This window comes from Lagenorhynchus albirostris, chromosome 5, assembly GCF_949774975.1.
Source record: "Lagenorhynchus albirostris chromosome 5, mLagAlb1.1, whole genome shotgun sequence".
NCBI classification, from domain to species: domain Eukaryota; kingdom Metazoa; phylum Chordata; class Mammalia; order Artiodactyla; family Delphinidae; genus Lagenorhynchus; species Lagenorhynchus albirostris.
In genome coordinates this window covers 142321753-142339309 of record NC_083099.1, presented here as the reverse complement: position 1 = coordinate 142339309, position 17557 = coordinate 142321753, and the positions used below count along the sequence as shown (strand labels likewise).

At 50.8% G+C, this 17557-nt stretch overlaps 1 protein-coding gene across 2 annotated transcripts in view; it reads right to left on the bottom strand.

Moving 5' to 3' along the window:
* UBASH3A (ubiquitin associated and SH3 domain containing A) overlaps window positions 1–17557 on the bottom strand; it is a 39793-nt gene that overhangs the window by 3203 nt on the left and 19033 nt on the right. For both annotated transcript variants that reach the window (XM_060149471.1, XM_060149472.1), the window contains exons 7-12: window positions 17219–17342; window positions 11668–11767; window positions 8729–8851; window positions 7327–7419; window positions 3134–3278; window positions 2372–2478 (exon numbers count right to left, since the gene is read on the bottom strand). In XM_060149471.1, coding sequence (XP_060005454.1) covers window positions 2372–2478; window positions 3134–3278; window positions 7327–7419; window positions 8729–8851; window positions 11668–11767; window positions 17219–17342 — 692 coding nt within the window. The remainder of the gene's footprint in view (window positions 1–2371; window positions 2479–3133; window positions 3279–7326; window positions 7420–8728; window positions 8852–11667; window positions 11768–17218; window positions 17343–17557) is intronic.

Sequence of the window (17557 nt, the reverse complement as noted above, 5' to 3'; positions counted from 1 at the left end):
GACGGGCCGCCAGTGCCGCAGGATTGGCAGGTGTTAGGTTTTACCCTCCAGCCCCACTGGACTTTCCGTTGCTCTGTCCGCTAGATCCACACGTCTCTGCCTCCTCCTGGCCCCGCCTTTGCCTTCCGAACCCTACTCATTCCACGGCTCAGGTGCTGCGTCCTGGGTGCCTCAGCCATGGGTGGATGGGTCTGCATCCCTGCAGCAGGCCGCGGCCACCTGTGTCACGGGCAGGGGTCAGTAGACCCTAGAGGTAATGAAGCGATGGTTCTGCGTCCTCTTCCAGAAGCCCTCAAGACCGTAGGGAGATGCTTGGAAGGAAGGTCATCCGTGGACACTGAGTTTCAGCCTGGGTCAGGTGCAGACAGGTGGGCCAGGGCGGGGCCTGGGTGCGGGAAAGGCCCTCATTTCATTCTGTCCTCTGATGGCCTGTAGCGATAATTGTGAGCAACGGGAGACTGATAATGAGTCAAAGGCCACTAAGGTGTGGTTTCCAAACGCACCTTCCCCAGGGCGCCCATCAGTCAAAACAGGTCACATGGACCCGTCTCGGGGCCGGGTGTGCGTGCGGTGCTGGACAGCGCAAGGCTGAGGTCTCAGAGCCTGTGCCCCACGGTGCACTGGGGACTCTGGCGGGAGGGCAGGGGCTCAGCTGTCCCTGAGGTCCTGGTCATCAGAGTCTTTGGTCCCCTGAGCTCCTTTGGACAGGGGATGGAAAGAACGATGGTGGGGCAAGCGGGCCGGGTGGTCCCTTATCGACTCCTTCTGAGCTCTTTTTCATGTTATTTAATATTCCTAATACTCCAGACGTTTGCACCTTTTCCTCCAACAATATTCGTACCCTTTGAGGGCAGAACGTGTGTCTTCTTTGCTTAGATTTTTCCCATGATGCTTTATCTGGTACCTGACACATTGCTGATGTTCGATACGCACTTGCTAACTTAAATCTTATAGGATTCGTTTTTCGAGTTTTATTACGGACATTTTCATATATACCCCAAAAGCGGGTCTGATGAATCCCCGTGCTCCCATCAGGGAGCTCCAACGGTTGTTGACATTTTGCCCATCTTCTATCATCTGTCTGCTACCCCACACCCTTTTCTGTGAAGTATTTTTATTTTATTTTTACTGAAGTATATTTTATGTACAATATTATACTGTATAAGTTACAATATTATATAAGGTGTACAGTATAGTGATTCACAATTTTTGTGTGTGTGTGTGTGGTACGCGGGCCTCTCACTGTTGTGGCCTCTGGCTCCGGACGCGCAGGCTCAGTGGCCATGGCTCATGGGCCCAGCTGCTCCGCGGCATGTGGGATCTTCCCGGACCGGGGCACGAACCCGCGGCCCCTGCATCGGCAGGCAGACTCTCAACCACTGCGCCACCAGGGAAGCCCCTGATTCACAATTTTTAAAGGCTATACGCCATTTAGTTGCTATAAAATATTGGCTATGTTCCCTATGTTGTACAATATATCCTTGTAGCTTCTTTTATACCTAATAGCTTGCACCTCTTAATCCCCTTCCCCTATCGTGCCCCTCCCCGTCTCCTCTTCCCACTGGTACTCCTCGTTTGTTTTCAATACCTGTGAGTCTGCCTCTTTTTTGTTATATTCACTAGTTTGTTGTATTTTTTAGATTCCACATATAAGTGTTTGTCTTTCTCTGCCTGACTAATTTCACTTGGTGTAACGCCCTTCAAGTCCATCCATGTTGCTGCAAATGTCAAAATTTCATTCTTTTTTAAGGCTGAGTAATATTCCATTGTGTATATGCACCACATCTTCTTAATCCATTCATTGGTTGATGGACACTTAGTGAAGTGTTTTAAAGCACATCCCAAACACCAAGTCATTTCACAGGATATACCTCGGTTTGCATCTCCAAATGAGGACTTTTCATTCTTACACAACAACCATGCTATTATCACGCCTCACAAAATTAGCATTAATATTTCTCAAATACTTCCATATTCAGATTCCAGATTTAAATTCCATGTTCAAATTTCTTTCATGGTCTCAACCATCAACTTAAACAGACGCTTTGTCCGAACTGTCATTTAAACATGACCCCACATTTGGCTGTTTGCTCCTTAGTTTCTTTTGTTTCCTAGGAAGTGGGCTTGGGTGGTCTGTGTGGACCCTTCTGTCCTGGATCCCATCAGGTCTTGGTTCCGAAATCAGGGGCCCCAGGGCCTGGGTCGGGGGGCACGTGTCTATGCAGAGGCAGCGGTGTAGCACTCCAGTGGCAGGGAAATGGGGCAGGGGAGGCTGGGGCATCCCTAGGTTCAAAAATCCATCATTTCCCTCCCGGAGGTGAGAACCCAACCCCCAGGGCGGCTGGTACCCGAGGACGACGGGGGCACTTACCATCCTGCGGGCGGATGCTGACCATCTGTTCCATGCTCACCGCACACCTGTGCAAGTAATCCTCGTAGCGCTCGGCGGGCAGGAGGGAGGGAAGGGGGAAGGCGGGCCTGGAGGAGGGGGAGGGGAACAGAAGAAAGGTGACGGCGCGCCTCTAGCCAGGGCTCGCGGTCAGCAGGAAGCCTCCAGATTTGTGCTCAAAAGCAGCAAAGAGCTGGCGTTGGGCCTCCAGCGTGCCTTCTCACTGCGCACCAGCCACAAGGGCTTGTGATGGCGGCCAGCCGCGGGCAGAGGGAGATGCAGGTTCTCTGGCTGACGAACTCCAGCCAGACTGACCGACCCTCTTCTCAACTGGCCCGACCTGTGGGCTTCACAGCCAACCTTGTGGACTCAGTTTAGCCAGAATCGCCCACCCCCGTATCTGACCACTCTGGATATCCGAGCAAACTCGGCTTCCCCTCCAAGCCCAGGAGGTGTCCGATCCCCTGGCCTGCCTGCGGAAAGGATCCTTTTAGGTTCCGTTTAGCGAGAATCACCCTGTTCTCTTAAGAATCTCCCATCGCCCCACCCTGCTCCTGGGAGGAAGAATCCCCACTTGGCCTTGTATTCGGAGGGGAAGCTGATCTTCCTCCCGTTCTGCAACCCCCCACTGCAGCGGTCCCTCTTGAATAAAGCCTTCCTTGGTATCTTTACCAAGCGTCGGGAGTAATTTTTCTTTAACAAGAACGAGAAAACCCCAGCAGCAGACGACGCGAGGCGGCTCACCTATAATCCATGCTGACGTTGAAGTTCGCGCCTTTCAGCTCTTCCAGGGTCATGAGGGTCGGGGTAGTTTTGCCAGCCTCCCATTTGGTCCATTCAAAGATTCCGGGCTCCACTCTTATCTTAATTTTCTTCTCCAGTTTGAGCTCTGGATTCAACAGAATACAAGTGTTTATCATCTTCGGCGTCTGTTCTGGCTTTCTGTAAAGATGTCTCTTCCTAGGTCTAAATCAAACCTTTGGAAAAAAATCTGACTTTATACTATTTCTCAGACAAAAGCCCCCGGGCAGTTGGAGGGTATGAGAGGAGTGATGACCCTCTGTTCATCAGGAAGGGCCAGAGTCTCTTGGGATCTGGGAGGTGCCACTGGCAGCAGCCTCCCTGGAGCTCATCCTGGTCACCCGATGCAGCCCCACAGCACGCGGAACCCGCGCTCCTCCTTGGGTCAAGAAGGAACCTGCACCTGTGAGGACTTGGCTGGTCCAATGATCTGAGGAAAAGACGAGGGCAATCGTGGAGCTTGTTAGTCACACAGAAGCGCCATCCTGGTAAACACTTACCCCGGACTGAGCTGAAGCGGAGGGTGGATGGGAGTCACCTTCTGGAACATTCTATCTCTCACAACTGGCCCTTCCCTAGGATTTTTTTTTTTAATGAGAAAAAACCTCCACTTTCTATTGTAAATTAAACAAAACTGGAAATGGAAGTCATGAATTCAGTAAAATCTAACTGGTGAAGTTGTTTTGGACAAGACTTCATATAATCATATTTGCATCTAAGTATACTTCATCTGTTTTGCCAAAAATAGTACATATGTTTGCTACAGAAAAGCACATTCCATAAGCTGACATTTTTTTTAATACCTTCAGTAAGAGACCTGTAAACTAAAGTCACCTCTTTTTGAGTGGGGGAAAAACAAGACCTTAATGCTTTTATTCGAAATGGAGAAAATGACATTAAACGGAAATGCTGGCAATAAAACCCATTCCCAAAATGTATTTCAGGCTCATGAAATGGGTTCCTTTGCAAAGCACATTTAGAAAAGAGAGTTAAGCCTGGATGATGGGGCTCCTGGGCTCTCCCGCAGCCTGTGAGGGGCTCGTGTCCACCGGGAATAGATGACACGAAGAAAGAGTTTGGAGAGGGATGGATTGGGAGTTTGAGATTAGCAGGTGCAAACTATCATATATAGGCTGGATAAACAACAAGGTCCTACTGTAGAGCACAGGGAACTACATTCAATATCCTGTGATAAACCATAATGGAAAAGAATACGAAAAAGAATATATATGCATATAACTGAGTCACTTTGCTGTACAGCAGAAATTAACACAACATTGTAATTCAACTATTCTTCAATAAAAAATAAATTGAAAAAAATACTCTACAAAATTAAAAAAAAGGAGTCTGGAGAGTGTCCCAAATGGCGTTGGGCCCTCTTCCTGTTCTGTGGGTCACACTTTGGGAAATGGTCCGTCTGGACACATGGTGGTGAGATAAAGCTTAGCATTCTGGGGAACAGGATGGTCATGTTCGAGGACATATGAAGAAGGCCGGGCATCCTGCTTTCTGGATTAACACAGGATTTATGGATTTATGCTCTTTTAACTGACTTTGTCGTCCTCTCCCCACCTGCATATAGAGTAAAAGTCAATGAGAGATCATGTTAAAGACATTGACATGATCATGGTCAGAAAACATTTTGGGGAGCTTTTATTTTAAATGCAAGAGATCCACATAATAGAATAGAAGTCAGAGAAATTGGAACAGATACGTTCATAATGAAGAAACATGAATGATAACCAAAAGGGGATAAAGTTATGAAAAATGTTTTTGAAGCTCTCAGTTATATTCGTTTAAGGCCAAAAGAATATTCCTTTATCTTTTTTTTTCATACATTGTGACCATGGCTGGGAGGCTGGGTGGGGAAAGGGAGCCCGAGAGCATCATTAGGAAAGGGTCTGGCGACTCAGAGGAAGTAGTCACCGTCAGAGACATCCGCGTGCTGGCCTGGCTGGACACAGGCTATCTGCAGGTGTCACCCCCGCTCACCTGTGGGCTGCCAGCCTCAGATGGAAATTCAAGTGTTTTTTTAGGTTAGTGGAAAAGTATCAGCCTCTCGGATGGGTTAAAACAAAATAAGTTCCATTAAATGGCGGGTTTAAAGGCGGGTGGGGGGCATAGGAGAATCAGGGATGAGCCTGTCACCTTTTATCCTGTATTTGTGCGTGTTTCTTACTTTCTTCACATCTGATCACTGTAGCTGTGAGTTAATTACACATATATTGATCCTGAGCTCTCCGGGGATAGAATGACTTCATATCTATTTTGCTTTCTTCTGTCCTATTTATTAAGAGTTATCAAATGGAAACAGAGCAAACACGGCAGGGTCCTGCGCCCCTCCCGGGTTTGTTTAGCAGCTGACATTGTGCGTTAACCTGCCCTCAGCTCCATGGGTCCAGAGCCCAGAGCTGCAGGGAAGCAAAGCAATGAACGTGCACATCTCAACAGTGGGGGAAACCAAGGGCGTTTCTCCATTTTCAGGGACCCGAGAAACCGTGCAGGGGAGTCCAGGGTCCCCTGTCATGCTCGGATGAGAAATGACAAACGGAGGACGTCTGCAGGGCTGACGATGCACAGAGACGACCTCCGAGTTTTAAATGTGTGGAAAGTGGACGGTGATGAAATGGGTTTCTACCCTCACAACTTAGCCAGTGGATCAAGAAACAGCACGTTAATGAGAAGGTAGGAAAGGACTGGATTGGCCACGGGCCCACACGGGTCCTGTGCAAGGATCAGGTCCATCCCTGGGAGGGATTCCCAGCTGCATGGCAGAATTGGGAAGGCGCTTTGTCCGAGCTTCTCTGATCTACGTGGAGGAGATATTGGGGAGGGGCTCGGGCTGGCGGACCCGCCATCGTTTCAACAGCTCCTCCCGTGAAGGTCCGCTTGCTGCCCTCTTTCTGACACCACTCCAGCAGTAGCCTCTTTCCGCTTTGTCCCCTTCCTCCACTGATGTCCTTCCTCCCTGACCTTGATCTAGTAGGTCATTCCCAGCAGCTGCAATCCCCTCTAAGCTCAGTGCCATCCCTTTCTCTATCTCCAAACAGCCTTCCTTTCTCTGTAGCCTCCTGTCCCTCGTGTCGGATTCCAACCCTCCAGCCACCTCCCGGGATTTCACTCCACGGAGCTGACTCTTTTCTTGGTATCATTGGCCTCCCCCAGTCCCTAACTCCCTACCTTACACAGCTTAAAATCTCCACTCAATCTCCACGGCCCTTCCCTGTGCACCTCGCACCCTTTCTTGCTTCATCGTACTCACTTCTCAAACCCGTCCGGGGGTTACAGCCCCAGGTCCTTCCGCTCCTCCTGGCCCATGCCTGGGGGCAGCCCCAGCCCAGTTGATGGGTCTCCGTGTAAGGCTGTGCCCATGACGTCAAGTGGCCTTTGTGCTGCCCAATGGTCACCTTGTACTTCCCCATCCCTGTCCTGGCCCCCCTCCCCAATAAGCATGTCACACGTTCAGCACTCCCCTTTCTCATGCTCACCTGGTGACCTGACTTCCTGTGTCTCTGAGAAAGCAGAGGCAAGCCACCTCCTCCACATGTGCCCACCTGCTACACCTGTGTCCACACGCTCTGCCCTCATTCCCATCACTGTGGAGGACCGGCCGTGCATGCATGGCGACCTAGGTCTTGTGCCCCCTTCCCCACACTGGGAGGGGTGGAACCAGGACCTCCAGGGCAGGCTGCCCATCTCTGGCAGGAAGTTGCTTCTTCCTGTAGGTGGACGCTCGCTCAGAAGGGTCTGCCACTGGCTTCTGATCACACAGCAGCTTTTGATGGTGCCGAACAGCTCCCAGGAGCCGATTCCCTTGCCCAGGGAGTCTTGCATTTTGGACTTGAGAAGGGATCACAGCAGTTCTCAGCTCTCTGGGAACACCCTCGCCCCCAGCTTTTTAAAAAACACATGGCAGAGGCAGGCCAAAGGCGAATTACAATCCTGACCGTCCAGAAATGCTAACTGGCTCAGTGCCTCCTAACAGTCCTCGAGGGCTGGTTCACAGCTGTCTTGTGACTTTGTGTGGCCATTCGTGGTCACCCACCCCAGTCTCACCTCTGCTCACTGTCGTCTCCCCCAGGAGAAGAGTCATGAGGTCAAGGCCACATGAGAAGCTAGCTACAGTTCTTACTGACCTTCCAGGATGTGTTTGGCTGTCTGCACACAGCGGAGGGCTGGGGAGGTGAAGACGGAGGTGATCCTGATGCCACTGTCCAGCAGAGCTTCCCCTGGAAGACAGCAGGTGGAGAAGTGCTCTCTTCATAACTGTAGCTACCCATGGTGGCAACTCCAACAGGTGGCTTACTACCCGTGGCAGGCAGGGTCTTAAGTGGCCCCAAGAATCCCCACCACCACCCCGTATACACACCCTGTATAATCCCCTGGTGTGTGGGTGGAAGCTGTGAGTACGGTGAGCTAGCACCCCTGTGACCAGGTTATGTTATAAGGCAGAAGGGAGATTATCACAGGTGGGCCAGACCCATTCAGGTGAGCCCATTAAAAGCAGAGATTTCTCCAGCCAGTCACGGAAAAGAAGTCAGATAACATATTCACACTGCTGTGTATAAAACAGACAACCAACAAGGTCCTTCTTCATAGCACAGGGAACTAGACTCAATATTTTGTAATAACCTATAAGGGAAAAGAATCTGATAAAGAACATCTATCTATCTGTCTGTCTATCTATCTAAAACGGAACCACTTTGCTGTACACCTGAAACTTATATGATATTGTAAATCAACTATACTTTAATAAAAAATTTTTTAAAAACCAAAGGTAGAGGGATTTGACATGCAATAAATTCTCTATTGTTGGCTTCCAAGATGGAGGGGGCCATGTTGCAAGGAAGGTGGGTGGGCTCTAGGAATCCAGCAGACCCTCTGCTGTCACCAGGCAAGGAAGTGAGGACTTCAGTCCTACAACCACAAGGAACTGAATTCTCCCACCAGCCCAATGAATGTGGAACTGCTTCCAGGAGGCTCCAGGTGGGAAGTCAGCCCAGCCAGCAGCTTGATATCAGAGTTCAGACCCTGAACAGAGAACCCAGCCATGCTGTGTTTGTGTTTCTGACCCACAGAACTGTGAGCATCAAGTGGGTGCTGTTTCAAGTTCATGGTCATCTGTAGTAATGGAAACTCAAGCCCCCTGGGGCTCATGGAAGGACAAGCCTGTAAATCACATTTCTTCTTGCAAAATTAGAGGACCTGGTCTTTGGGAAAGAAGGACATCTCTTCAGTACAAAATCTGCATGGTACCAACCCCAGTGAGGTTTCCGTGGATGTTGTGATGGGCTGATTTCTGTTCCCTAAATTCACATGTTGGAGTCCTAACCCCATGCCTTACAGTGTGACCTTCTTTGAATGTAGGGTCTTTACAGAGGTGATCAAGTTAAGACGAGCAATTTATGAGGACTGGTGCCCTTATATAAAGGGGGGATCTGACCTCCAAGGGCACGTAGCAAGGACTCAATACACGTGAGTGATAATCACTGCTACAACTATTGTGACTATTCCTACTAGAATGATCCTCAAACATACCTGCCATTCTGGACTGGAAAATTCCACAGGACGATAAAGGTGGATCGTTTTCAAAGTCTTTGATACCTCGGCTCCGTCTGGGCAGACTGCGAGGGAAGTTCAGGTCTGGCCGGTAGTATTTCCCTAAAGCATAAATACATACCAGATGCTCAGTTCCACTGAGTTAGTGCACATTTGTCCCACTAAACTCTGAAGATCAAGACCCACATTTGAAACATGGTAATTATTACATTGTGGTCGACTGTGTTTTTTCTTGAGCATGCTCTGTGATGTGGATTCCAGGAGGAAGTCCTACTCCCACCACACATTCCCTCAAACACAGAAAACGTATGTTTCAGCCATAGGAACCATGAGACCTTCTTTGTCTTCTCAACGCCCCCCCCCATGAAGAGTCATTCATACAATTCTCCTGATTAAGAGCCGAGACTGATTTAGCTTAACTCGATAAGAATCGCAAATTGGTATTAATTAATTAGATGAAACTCAACCCATCCCCATAGCTTGAAGATGTCCCATTGCCTACGGGACAGAATACAGATGGCGGGAGAGGGTCCTGCATTGTGTATTATTAGTCAGCTGCTTGAGGTAGGACTGGACATCAGGGGGCTCCACTGGGACTCCCCACCACCACCACCCATTCAGAGGCTCAGAGCACCTTGGTTCACTTTGAGTTTGACCTTGGGCTCGAAGATTGGACGATCTGGTGCAAATCCTGGCACCACCAGTTACTAGCTGTGTGTGTAGAGGCAACTGACTAATCTCCCTTATCAATAAAAATCGGGAAACAACAGAGTTGTCTGAACGAATCAGCAAGATAATGCTTGGAGCCCGGAGCCTGGCTCAGAGGTAGTGGCCAATAGGGTCAGGTCTGATCTCATCCTCAGATTATCCAATTATCCCTGCGGATAAATGGATAATCCCGCCACACCACACCAAGCCCTCTCATCCTCCCAAGCGGCCCCCAAACCTCCTGGCTACAACAGATTCTAGCAGCCAACCTGCCTTTCCTGAGACCTGCCATTCGTCATACGGCTGGCCTGTCACTTGCTCCTGAACACGCCACCCCAGCCTCCCAGCAGTTCACCGAGGGGAGGCAGGCGGAGGCTATCTGCATGCCTTGTGTTTTTAGGTTCCATGCAAGATTTTTCTGGAAGCTGCCTCCGTGGCATTTCCACTGGCAGAGACTTTGTTTGAACCGTAAGCTTTACAGACCTTTATTAAATGCCAGTGTTAGGTGTGCCCGCAGGGAAAGCTGGTATTTGTTCTTCATTCAAAGCGAAGGTCCGTCACTTCTGTCATATTCTCAAGGGCATCTGTCATCCCCAAATGTGAAACTACTCCACTGAGGTCTTTTGCCCTCACTGATGCTTTATCTGTGATCACTTTGGGAGGCAGAGGGCAGAGCTCAGAAGAAGCCGAGGACCTGGGGGGTGGTTGGGTTCTGACGGGAGTACAGTCTGAGCGAATAGGGGTGCCCTGGGCCAGTGCCGCTGGGAAGTCAGGGGCCATAGAGGGTGTGGGTCCTTCGTCCAGAAGTGAGCAGAAACCAGGAGGGACGCCGGAATGCAAGGGGAGGCCAGCAGTGTCCCCAAATACCCGTCATTGTAATTGATCAAACACTGCAACTTGCAGAATTCAGACCAAGTAGACAGTCACAACGCACTTTACCAGGGCTTCCTTACCTGGTAGAAGACCCATCAGCAGCTTCCTCTAAGCTGGGAATTTCCAGTGCCTTTAAAATATTTTCCCTTATAGGTGACTTGATCTTTTGCATAGATGACCAAATCTTTTCCCTCTTTTTATGAAGTCCAGTCACTTTTTTTTTTTTTTCAGTCACTCTTTTTTGATGTTGGTTGTTTGGTCTGGTTCTCACACCACCACCACCATCATATACATACTGACGTGTGTGCCATTTCAGTCTGTAGTCTTAGTAATTGTTTTATTGCAAGAAGTGTCTTATAATTCTTTGTTTGAATGCCAATGCATCTTCAGAGCCACCTATTTCTTCCTTGAGCCTTTGTGCCTCTACTTGGTCTTGTTTTGTAGAGACAAGCATTGCATTAGTTCTGTGGGTTCTTGGCGATAGGTGTAGTCATGATGTCATTTGCTCAGGAATTTTCTTCTGCATTCGGGTCATCTGCCAATGCTTCCCCTATTCACCTCCCCCTTTCTTGGCCTGTTGGGCTCCTGGAGGGATCCCCAAGGGCTCAGCAAGTCCAGCCACTGTGAATGGATTTTATCACTAGGTTCATTTAATACTTTCATTTATATAATTATCCATGGCTCAGAAATAGTGGCACTCTGGACTTTCCTTTAGGGGATGTGTGTGATACAATTGTGGATCAGTACAGAGACTGTGGGCATTTTGTGTTTACAAGCCCTGTTCTCAGTTCTTGGCATCCAGAGGGGTGAAGTTGGGGTAAGCACCCAATATGTTAAAATATATGCCCTTCAGTTGAGTATAGCACGGCCAGACATTGTAGGGAAGCGACCACCGCAGGGAAGATGACCTCAGAAAGATGCAGCTGTGAGATTGCAAGTTGGGGTACACGCCAGCAGCTGAGGGTCCGTGACTGCGGTCAGAGCGACTGGCTTTCAAGGCAGTGCCTCACCCACTAACCAAATGCCACGTGTGTGCTGCCAGGACACACAGGGCTGTCCACGTGTCACTCCAGCAGACTTGCTTACTATTGAAAACCATCCCTCCATCTTCCCCAAAGCGTTTGAGGTAAGATACTTACAGATGCATACACGCTCACATGCACACATGTAATGCCTGTGGAGAGAGACGGAGCGTGTGTCTATCCCACATGAACAGTCTATGCATGGTCATTCTGAAGAATGGTGCCCCAGGGGCTCTGGCTAAGAAGTCTGAGACGTGATCTCATCTGTTAGCTCTGTCTAATTCCTGCCTCTGGATTCTCCAGGACTGCACCTACCGTCGGGAGTGGAACACTGCTGCAGCCAGGACTTCCCGAAGATCTGGTCCACTCTCTCCCCATGGCGCACCACCAGGACGCTTTTCCTCAGTATGGTGGCCTGGAATGGTGGAAAGAAAGGCACGTGAGAGTGAACACCCACCTTGTGAGACTTGTTCCAGCAGCTTCTCCCCCTCATCCAGTGGTGGCCTGGACACCACGTCTCTTCCTTCCTCGCTCAGTAGCTACAGCCCATTTTACCAGGATCATTATGATGAGAAGGGGCTAGGAATTGCAGGTGATCTCTAATTTCTTGCAACTTTTAATTTTCTGGGCACTACAGCACACATAGGAAATGAAAAGAAAGTGGAACAAATGACCCACTTCATGACACATCAACTGTCTACTTTCTGTCTCTTCCAAGTTCTTACCCTTTGTCTTGGTCCCTTCGGGCTGCTGTAATAAAATACCCTGGGTGGCTTAAAGACAACAGAAATTTGTGTCTCATGGTTCTGGAGGCTGGAAGTCTCAGGCTGCCAGAGATCAGGCACCAGCACAGTTAGGTGAGGGCTAACATCTCACTGTGTCCTCACACGGTGGAGGGTAAGGGAGCTCTCTGGGGTCTTTTCCATAAGGTCACTAACCCCTTTCATGAGAGCTCCACCCGCATGACCTAAGCCCCACCTCCAAACACCATCACATTGATCAACAAGATTTCAACATAGGAATTTGGTGGGGGACACAAATATTCACCCCTCCATAGTGACTTCTTAGGAAATGATCTGAATCTATCTAAATATAATGATATATACATTTATTACTTTATAATATGATATGTAATTGTAATTCAATTATATAATATAATTATAATCTTTATAATATACTATATATATATACTATATATCATAATGTACTATATTATATACTATTATTAATATTATAGATTACATAATATCTATTATATATAATAGATATATGTATATACTATTAGATATGTACAAATCTTCCTCAACATAGGATGGGGTTACATCCCAATAAACCCATATAAATTGAAAATATCTTAAGTAAAAAATGCATTTAATATCATTTGATATCTGCCCAACATCAGAGAGAGCATTGGACCACATGTCACTAGTCCGGGAAAATTAAATATTCAAGTATTCAAAATTCTACTGAATGCATATTGCTTTTGCATCATCTTAAAGTCAAACAACTGTAAGTCGAACCATTGTAAGTTGGGGACCATCTGTGTGTGTATATCTATATCTATATCTATCTATAAAATCTATCTATTATCTATTTATCAATCGTCTATCTATCTATCTATCTCTCTACCTATCTATCTATCTACCTATCTATCTCTCTATCTCTCTATCTAATCTATCTATCATTTAACCATCCATCCATCCATCCTAGTCTCCTCTGTTGTTGGCAGTCGTTTTCTTCCAAGGGGCCCTCTGGGACCACCCCAGTGTTGGTGTGTTAAATGTGGTTCTCTGCTTAAATGTGGTTCACCCTGTTCTCCAGGGTGCCAGGGCGTGTGTTCAGCTCTGGGCACCCAGGGGAGAAGCCCTGCATCTACCCCTTCCTTCTCCTTTCTTGCTGGTCCTTCTTTCCCATAGCTGGCGTTTTTCTGTTTGGCTGAGTGCTAGGGGAAAACAGCACTTTATTTTACTTCATTTATTTTGGGGAGAGAAAGGCATCGACAGGAGGTTAGCAGGGTCCAGCTGTGGAAACAGCAGAGCTCTCTGGAGCTCTCCCCCTTTGCTTTGGGCAGGGGCTCAGACGGCCTCTGGGCCTCAAAACTGCGGGGCTCATGTCCACCTTTGCTCTTGGGGAGGTCAGTGCTTCGGTGAATTAACCCAAGGGCTGCATTCCAGGCTGTGGCGTGGGGGGTCTTTGAGGAGGGGGCCTCTATATGCGGGGTGGCTGGGGGTTTCCTCAGGGGAGCTGGGGCTGAACCTTCTCCTCGCTGTGCTATGTCGGAGGGAGAGGTTGACCTCGAGAGGAAGCCTGAGCACATTTTCTGCAAAAAAGACGGAGAGAATGAGGGAGAGCTGAGATGGCCAGAGAGGTGAGAGTGACCTGCAGAGGCTGAGGGTGGAGCCAACGTGGAGCCGCCAGGACAGCTGTGTGAGGCACAGGCCTCCCCTGGGAGCCCCAGAGGTGACAGAGAACCTCTCGAGGGAGGCGCTGAGGCTGGGCCGGGACCCTGAAGGAGCTCGCCTCCCAGCCCCGGGGGCGGGGGTGATGCTGCCCAGTGCCAGGCCCAGACCATTCAGGGGACTCGACTCTGGAGCAGGATGGGAAATTCCACATCAGACAGGCCCGCTGCCTCTGGGGATTCGCGCCGTCAGGGTCTGGGGACACGCATGCCAGATGCTGGGACACAAGTCGTCGTCCACAGATGCCCCACTTAGGGGGCCTCGGATCTCACTGGGGCCTCTGGACCAACATGGAAAGATGAGTCACAGGTGGCAGAGGACGAGGGGCAGAGCTGACAGTGCCTGCCACAGGAGGTGGGCTGGGGGGACTCCAGGGAAGACACGGGACTTGGTCATGCCTGGAGCCACGGTCACCAGGGATGGTCAGAAGGGGGAGGGCGTCTGGACAGGAGACAGCTCCAGCCAGAGGTCTGCTTTGCCCTGACCACTCCTCTTCCTCAGGTGGACCCATTCTCTCCCTCCCCATCTTTGGCCTCACATCCCTCTGAAGGTGGGCTTCGGGGTGAAAATGAGAGAAGCTGATAGTTTTGTATCTGCTATTTTTTTTTCTTTTGGCTGCTCTGCGCAGCACGTGGGATCTTAGTTCCCCGACCGGGGATCGAACTCTCGCCCCCTGCATCGGAAGTGCAGAGTCTTAACCACTGGACCACCGGGGAAGTCCCTCTATCTTTGCTATTGAGTGAGGTGAGGAAGAGGTGACGAGATGTGGCCCTCCTCAGTGTGAACTCCATCACCAGACCCAGAATCACACTCTGGTTTCCCCCCAATACTGGAGAGGAAAATGTAGGTATTTTTAACAGGTAAACACCCCGAGAGACACGGCGTTCATTTGAAACTAGCCAGTGCTACTGACCACGCCCTTGGGATTGATTCTGCCGACAGGGGTGGGGCCTCGAGGGTCTGCACCTCTGGCTGCCCCCCCAGCACGTCTTCAAGTTCATCAAGAAGGACGAAGGGGCCCCAGCAGAGTCCCCGCATGTTGGAAAGTGGTTGGGAATTGCTGAGAAGGGCAGACACCAGAAAGTAGGGTCTCAGGCAAACTGCACCTGCCTCACAAGCGCTCTTGGGTCCGACACCACGGGCAGCCCCAGCCAGACCCTCCCAACCCCTCATGGGGCCCACCCCCCCCCGGGGGGGTGCAGGATCTCCAGCTGCTTGACATGCAGTGTTCTTCTCAGTGGACCTGACTACGTTCTGACGGGCGCATGAAATGCGGTGTTTGTGAGCCGATGGGACGGTCAAAGTCTCCATATGTAGTTTCTCGGGGCCTTGGGGCCGAGTCTTCAAAATGGGCACAAGGTCAAGGTGAAGTGAATACTGTGGTGGAGGGCGCCGATGTTTGGTCCAGGATGCAAACAGCGACCTCCGGCAGCTGCAAGGGGAAGGTCGTCTTGCTGTCTTACATTTTTTTAAAATTATTTATTTGGTTGCACTGGGTCTTAGTTGCAGCATGTGGGCTTCTTAGTTGCGGCACATGGGCTCCTTAGTTGTGGCGTGCATGTGGGATCTAGTTCCCTGACCGAGGATCGAACCCGAGCCCCCTGCACTTGGAGCACGGAGTCCCAGCCACTGTGCCACCAGGGAAGTCCCGTTGCTGTCTTACATTTTGAAGTATGGCTGTGGGACTGCCTGCACGGACACCAGGACCCCCTTTCTATTTCATTCCCCCTGCCGAGGACGTATCTTCCCGGTAGGTCACAGGACACACACGTGCTCCCAACCTGGATCTGCTCCCTGATGGTCTCAAAGCACATCACTGCCTTGGGCTGAGGTTTTGGACTGGGGGCATTTTCTTCCCTGGAAGAGCACGGAGGAGTTGAACTTTGAAATGCAGAGCTTTGCATCAGGAATATTATGATAAAGTGAAAGGTCCGTGGGGAATGGAATGGACTAAGCCCTGGGTCCACACAACAGCAGGGCTGCATCAGATTTTTTTTTTTTTTTTTTTTTTTTGCGGTACACGGGCCTCTCCCGTTGCGGAGCACAGGCTCCGGACGCGCAGGCTCAGCGGCCATGGCTCACGGGCCCAGCCGCTCCGCAGTATGTGGGATCTTCCCGGACCGGGGCACGAACCTGTGTCCCCTGCATCAGCAGGCGGCCTCTCAACCGCTGCGCCACCAGGGAAGCCCACATCAGATCTTTTGACAGAAGGCGCCGGATGCCTTTCCTGGGACTGCTGTAACAAAGCACCAACTGCGGGGGCTGAAAACAAAGGAAGCTTATTCTCTTCCAGTTCTGAAGACCGGAAGTCCAAAACCAAGGTGTCGCAGGGCCAGGCCCCCTCAGAGGCTCTAGGGGAGGGTCCCGGTGGCCCCAGCATCCTTGACGTGTGGCCGAGTGGCTGCAGTCTCTACCCCGAGGTCACGTGGCTTCTCCCTGTGTGCCTGTCTCCTCGTCTATGAGCATCACATCCCCTGTTTCCTGTGATTAGGTTTAGGGCCTGCAAGATAATCTCCCCATCAAGATCCTTATCTCAGTCCCACATGCAAAGACCATTTTCCTCATAATAGGTGGCAGGAATTGGGACCTTACCTCTTTGGAGACGTTTTTCAGCCCACTACTCGACCATAGCAAAACGATGGCCAGTTTTTCTTTCTCACTACCTGGATGGAGTGACCTCAGGCCAGGGGAGGGTTCTGTTATGGGGGACGGTGTCAGGTTCTCGTTCATTTAAAGCACCAGCGTTCAGACAGAGGCCGAGCTCGAGCTCGGGGCTGAGGATTGCAAGCCAGCTCCTCCCCTCCTTCAATCTGAAAGGGGGGCTCAGCCTCAGGGAGCCCACGGCCCCAGTCCAGGCCGGCCCCCCTCATTCCCAGAGAGTCTGGGCCGGGGGCCCCATTTTCATCGGTCTGGGGCTGGCAGGCCTCTGGCTCCCAGTCTGCAGCTTCTCCACCCAGGCCGTTCACCCCCTGAAGGCCCAGCTAAAGAGGTCCCCCATTGTCCTCCCAGGGTCCCCTGCCCTGCGCTCAGCTCTTGTCTGAACTGGAGGCAAGCTCTGGGGGCCGGTGGGCTCTTGGGGAAGGAGGCAGCTGGCCGATGGCAGAGTTAGGGTGAGAGTGTGGCCCCCCAGGAGGGCTGGGTCTCTGCCCCTTTCCTGCCCCGTGACTTAGTGCCATGATGACAGTGGTCAGGCTCACAGTGTGCGCGTGTGTGCGGGGGTCACCCTCTGCCCGGGGTGGACGGAGCAGGGGGACCTGGTAGCAGAGAGATGGGGCCCTTGCTGGCCCACCTGGGTCTGAGCTCAGGGCAGCAGTGTCTGAATGAAAGCTGCCCCTGAGAAGCCGAGTCTACCCGGAGTTGACAGAGTCGGGCTGTGAGCGGCTCATTTGACCTCAGGGCCCCGTCACCTGTAGGGACTGCAGGCTGCTGCTCTGGGACACGGGCAGAGGCTGAGGCTCCCCGTTCCGTCTGCTGCTGGCTTCACCGTCCTTCCCGGAGCTCGGGTCTGGGGCTACACCGAAGGTGTACGTCCTGTGGGAGAGGAAAGAGATCAGTGTCGTGACGACCCCGGGAAGCATCCGGTCGTCACGTGATGGAGAGCACGCATGCAACGCGACAGGTGGGTGGGGTCATCGTGGGGATGAAATGAAACAATGGTTCAAAACGGCTCAGTGCCCAGCACATAGCAGCTCCTGAGCCAGTGGTGGTGGTTCACGTTCTCCGTCACCACCTGTTACAGACCGAAC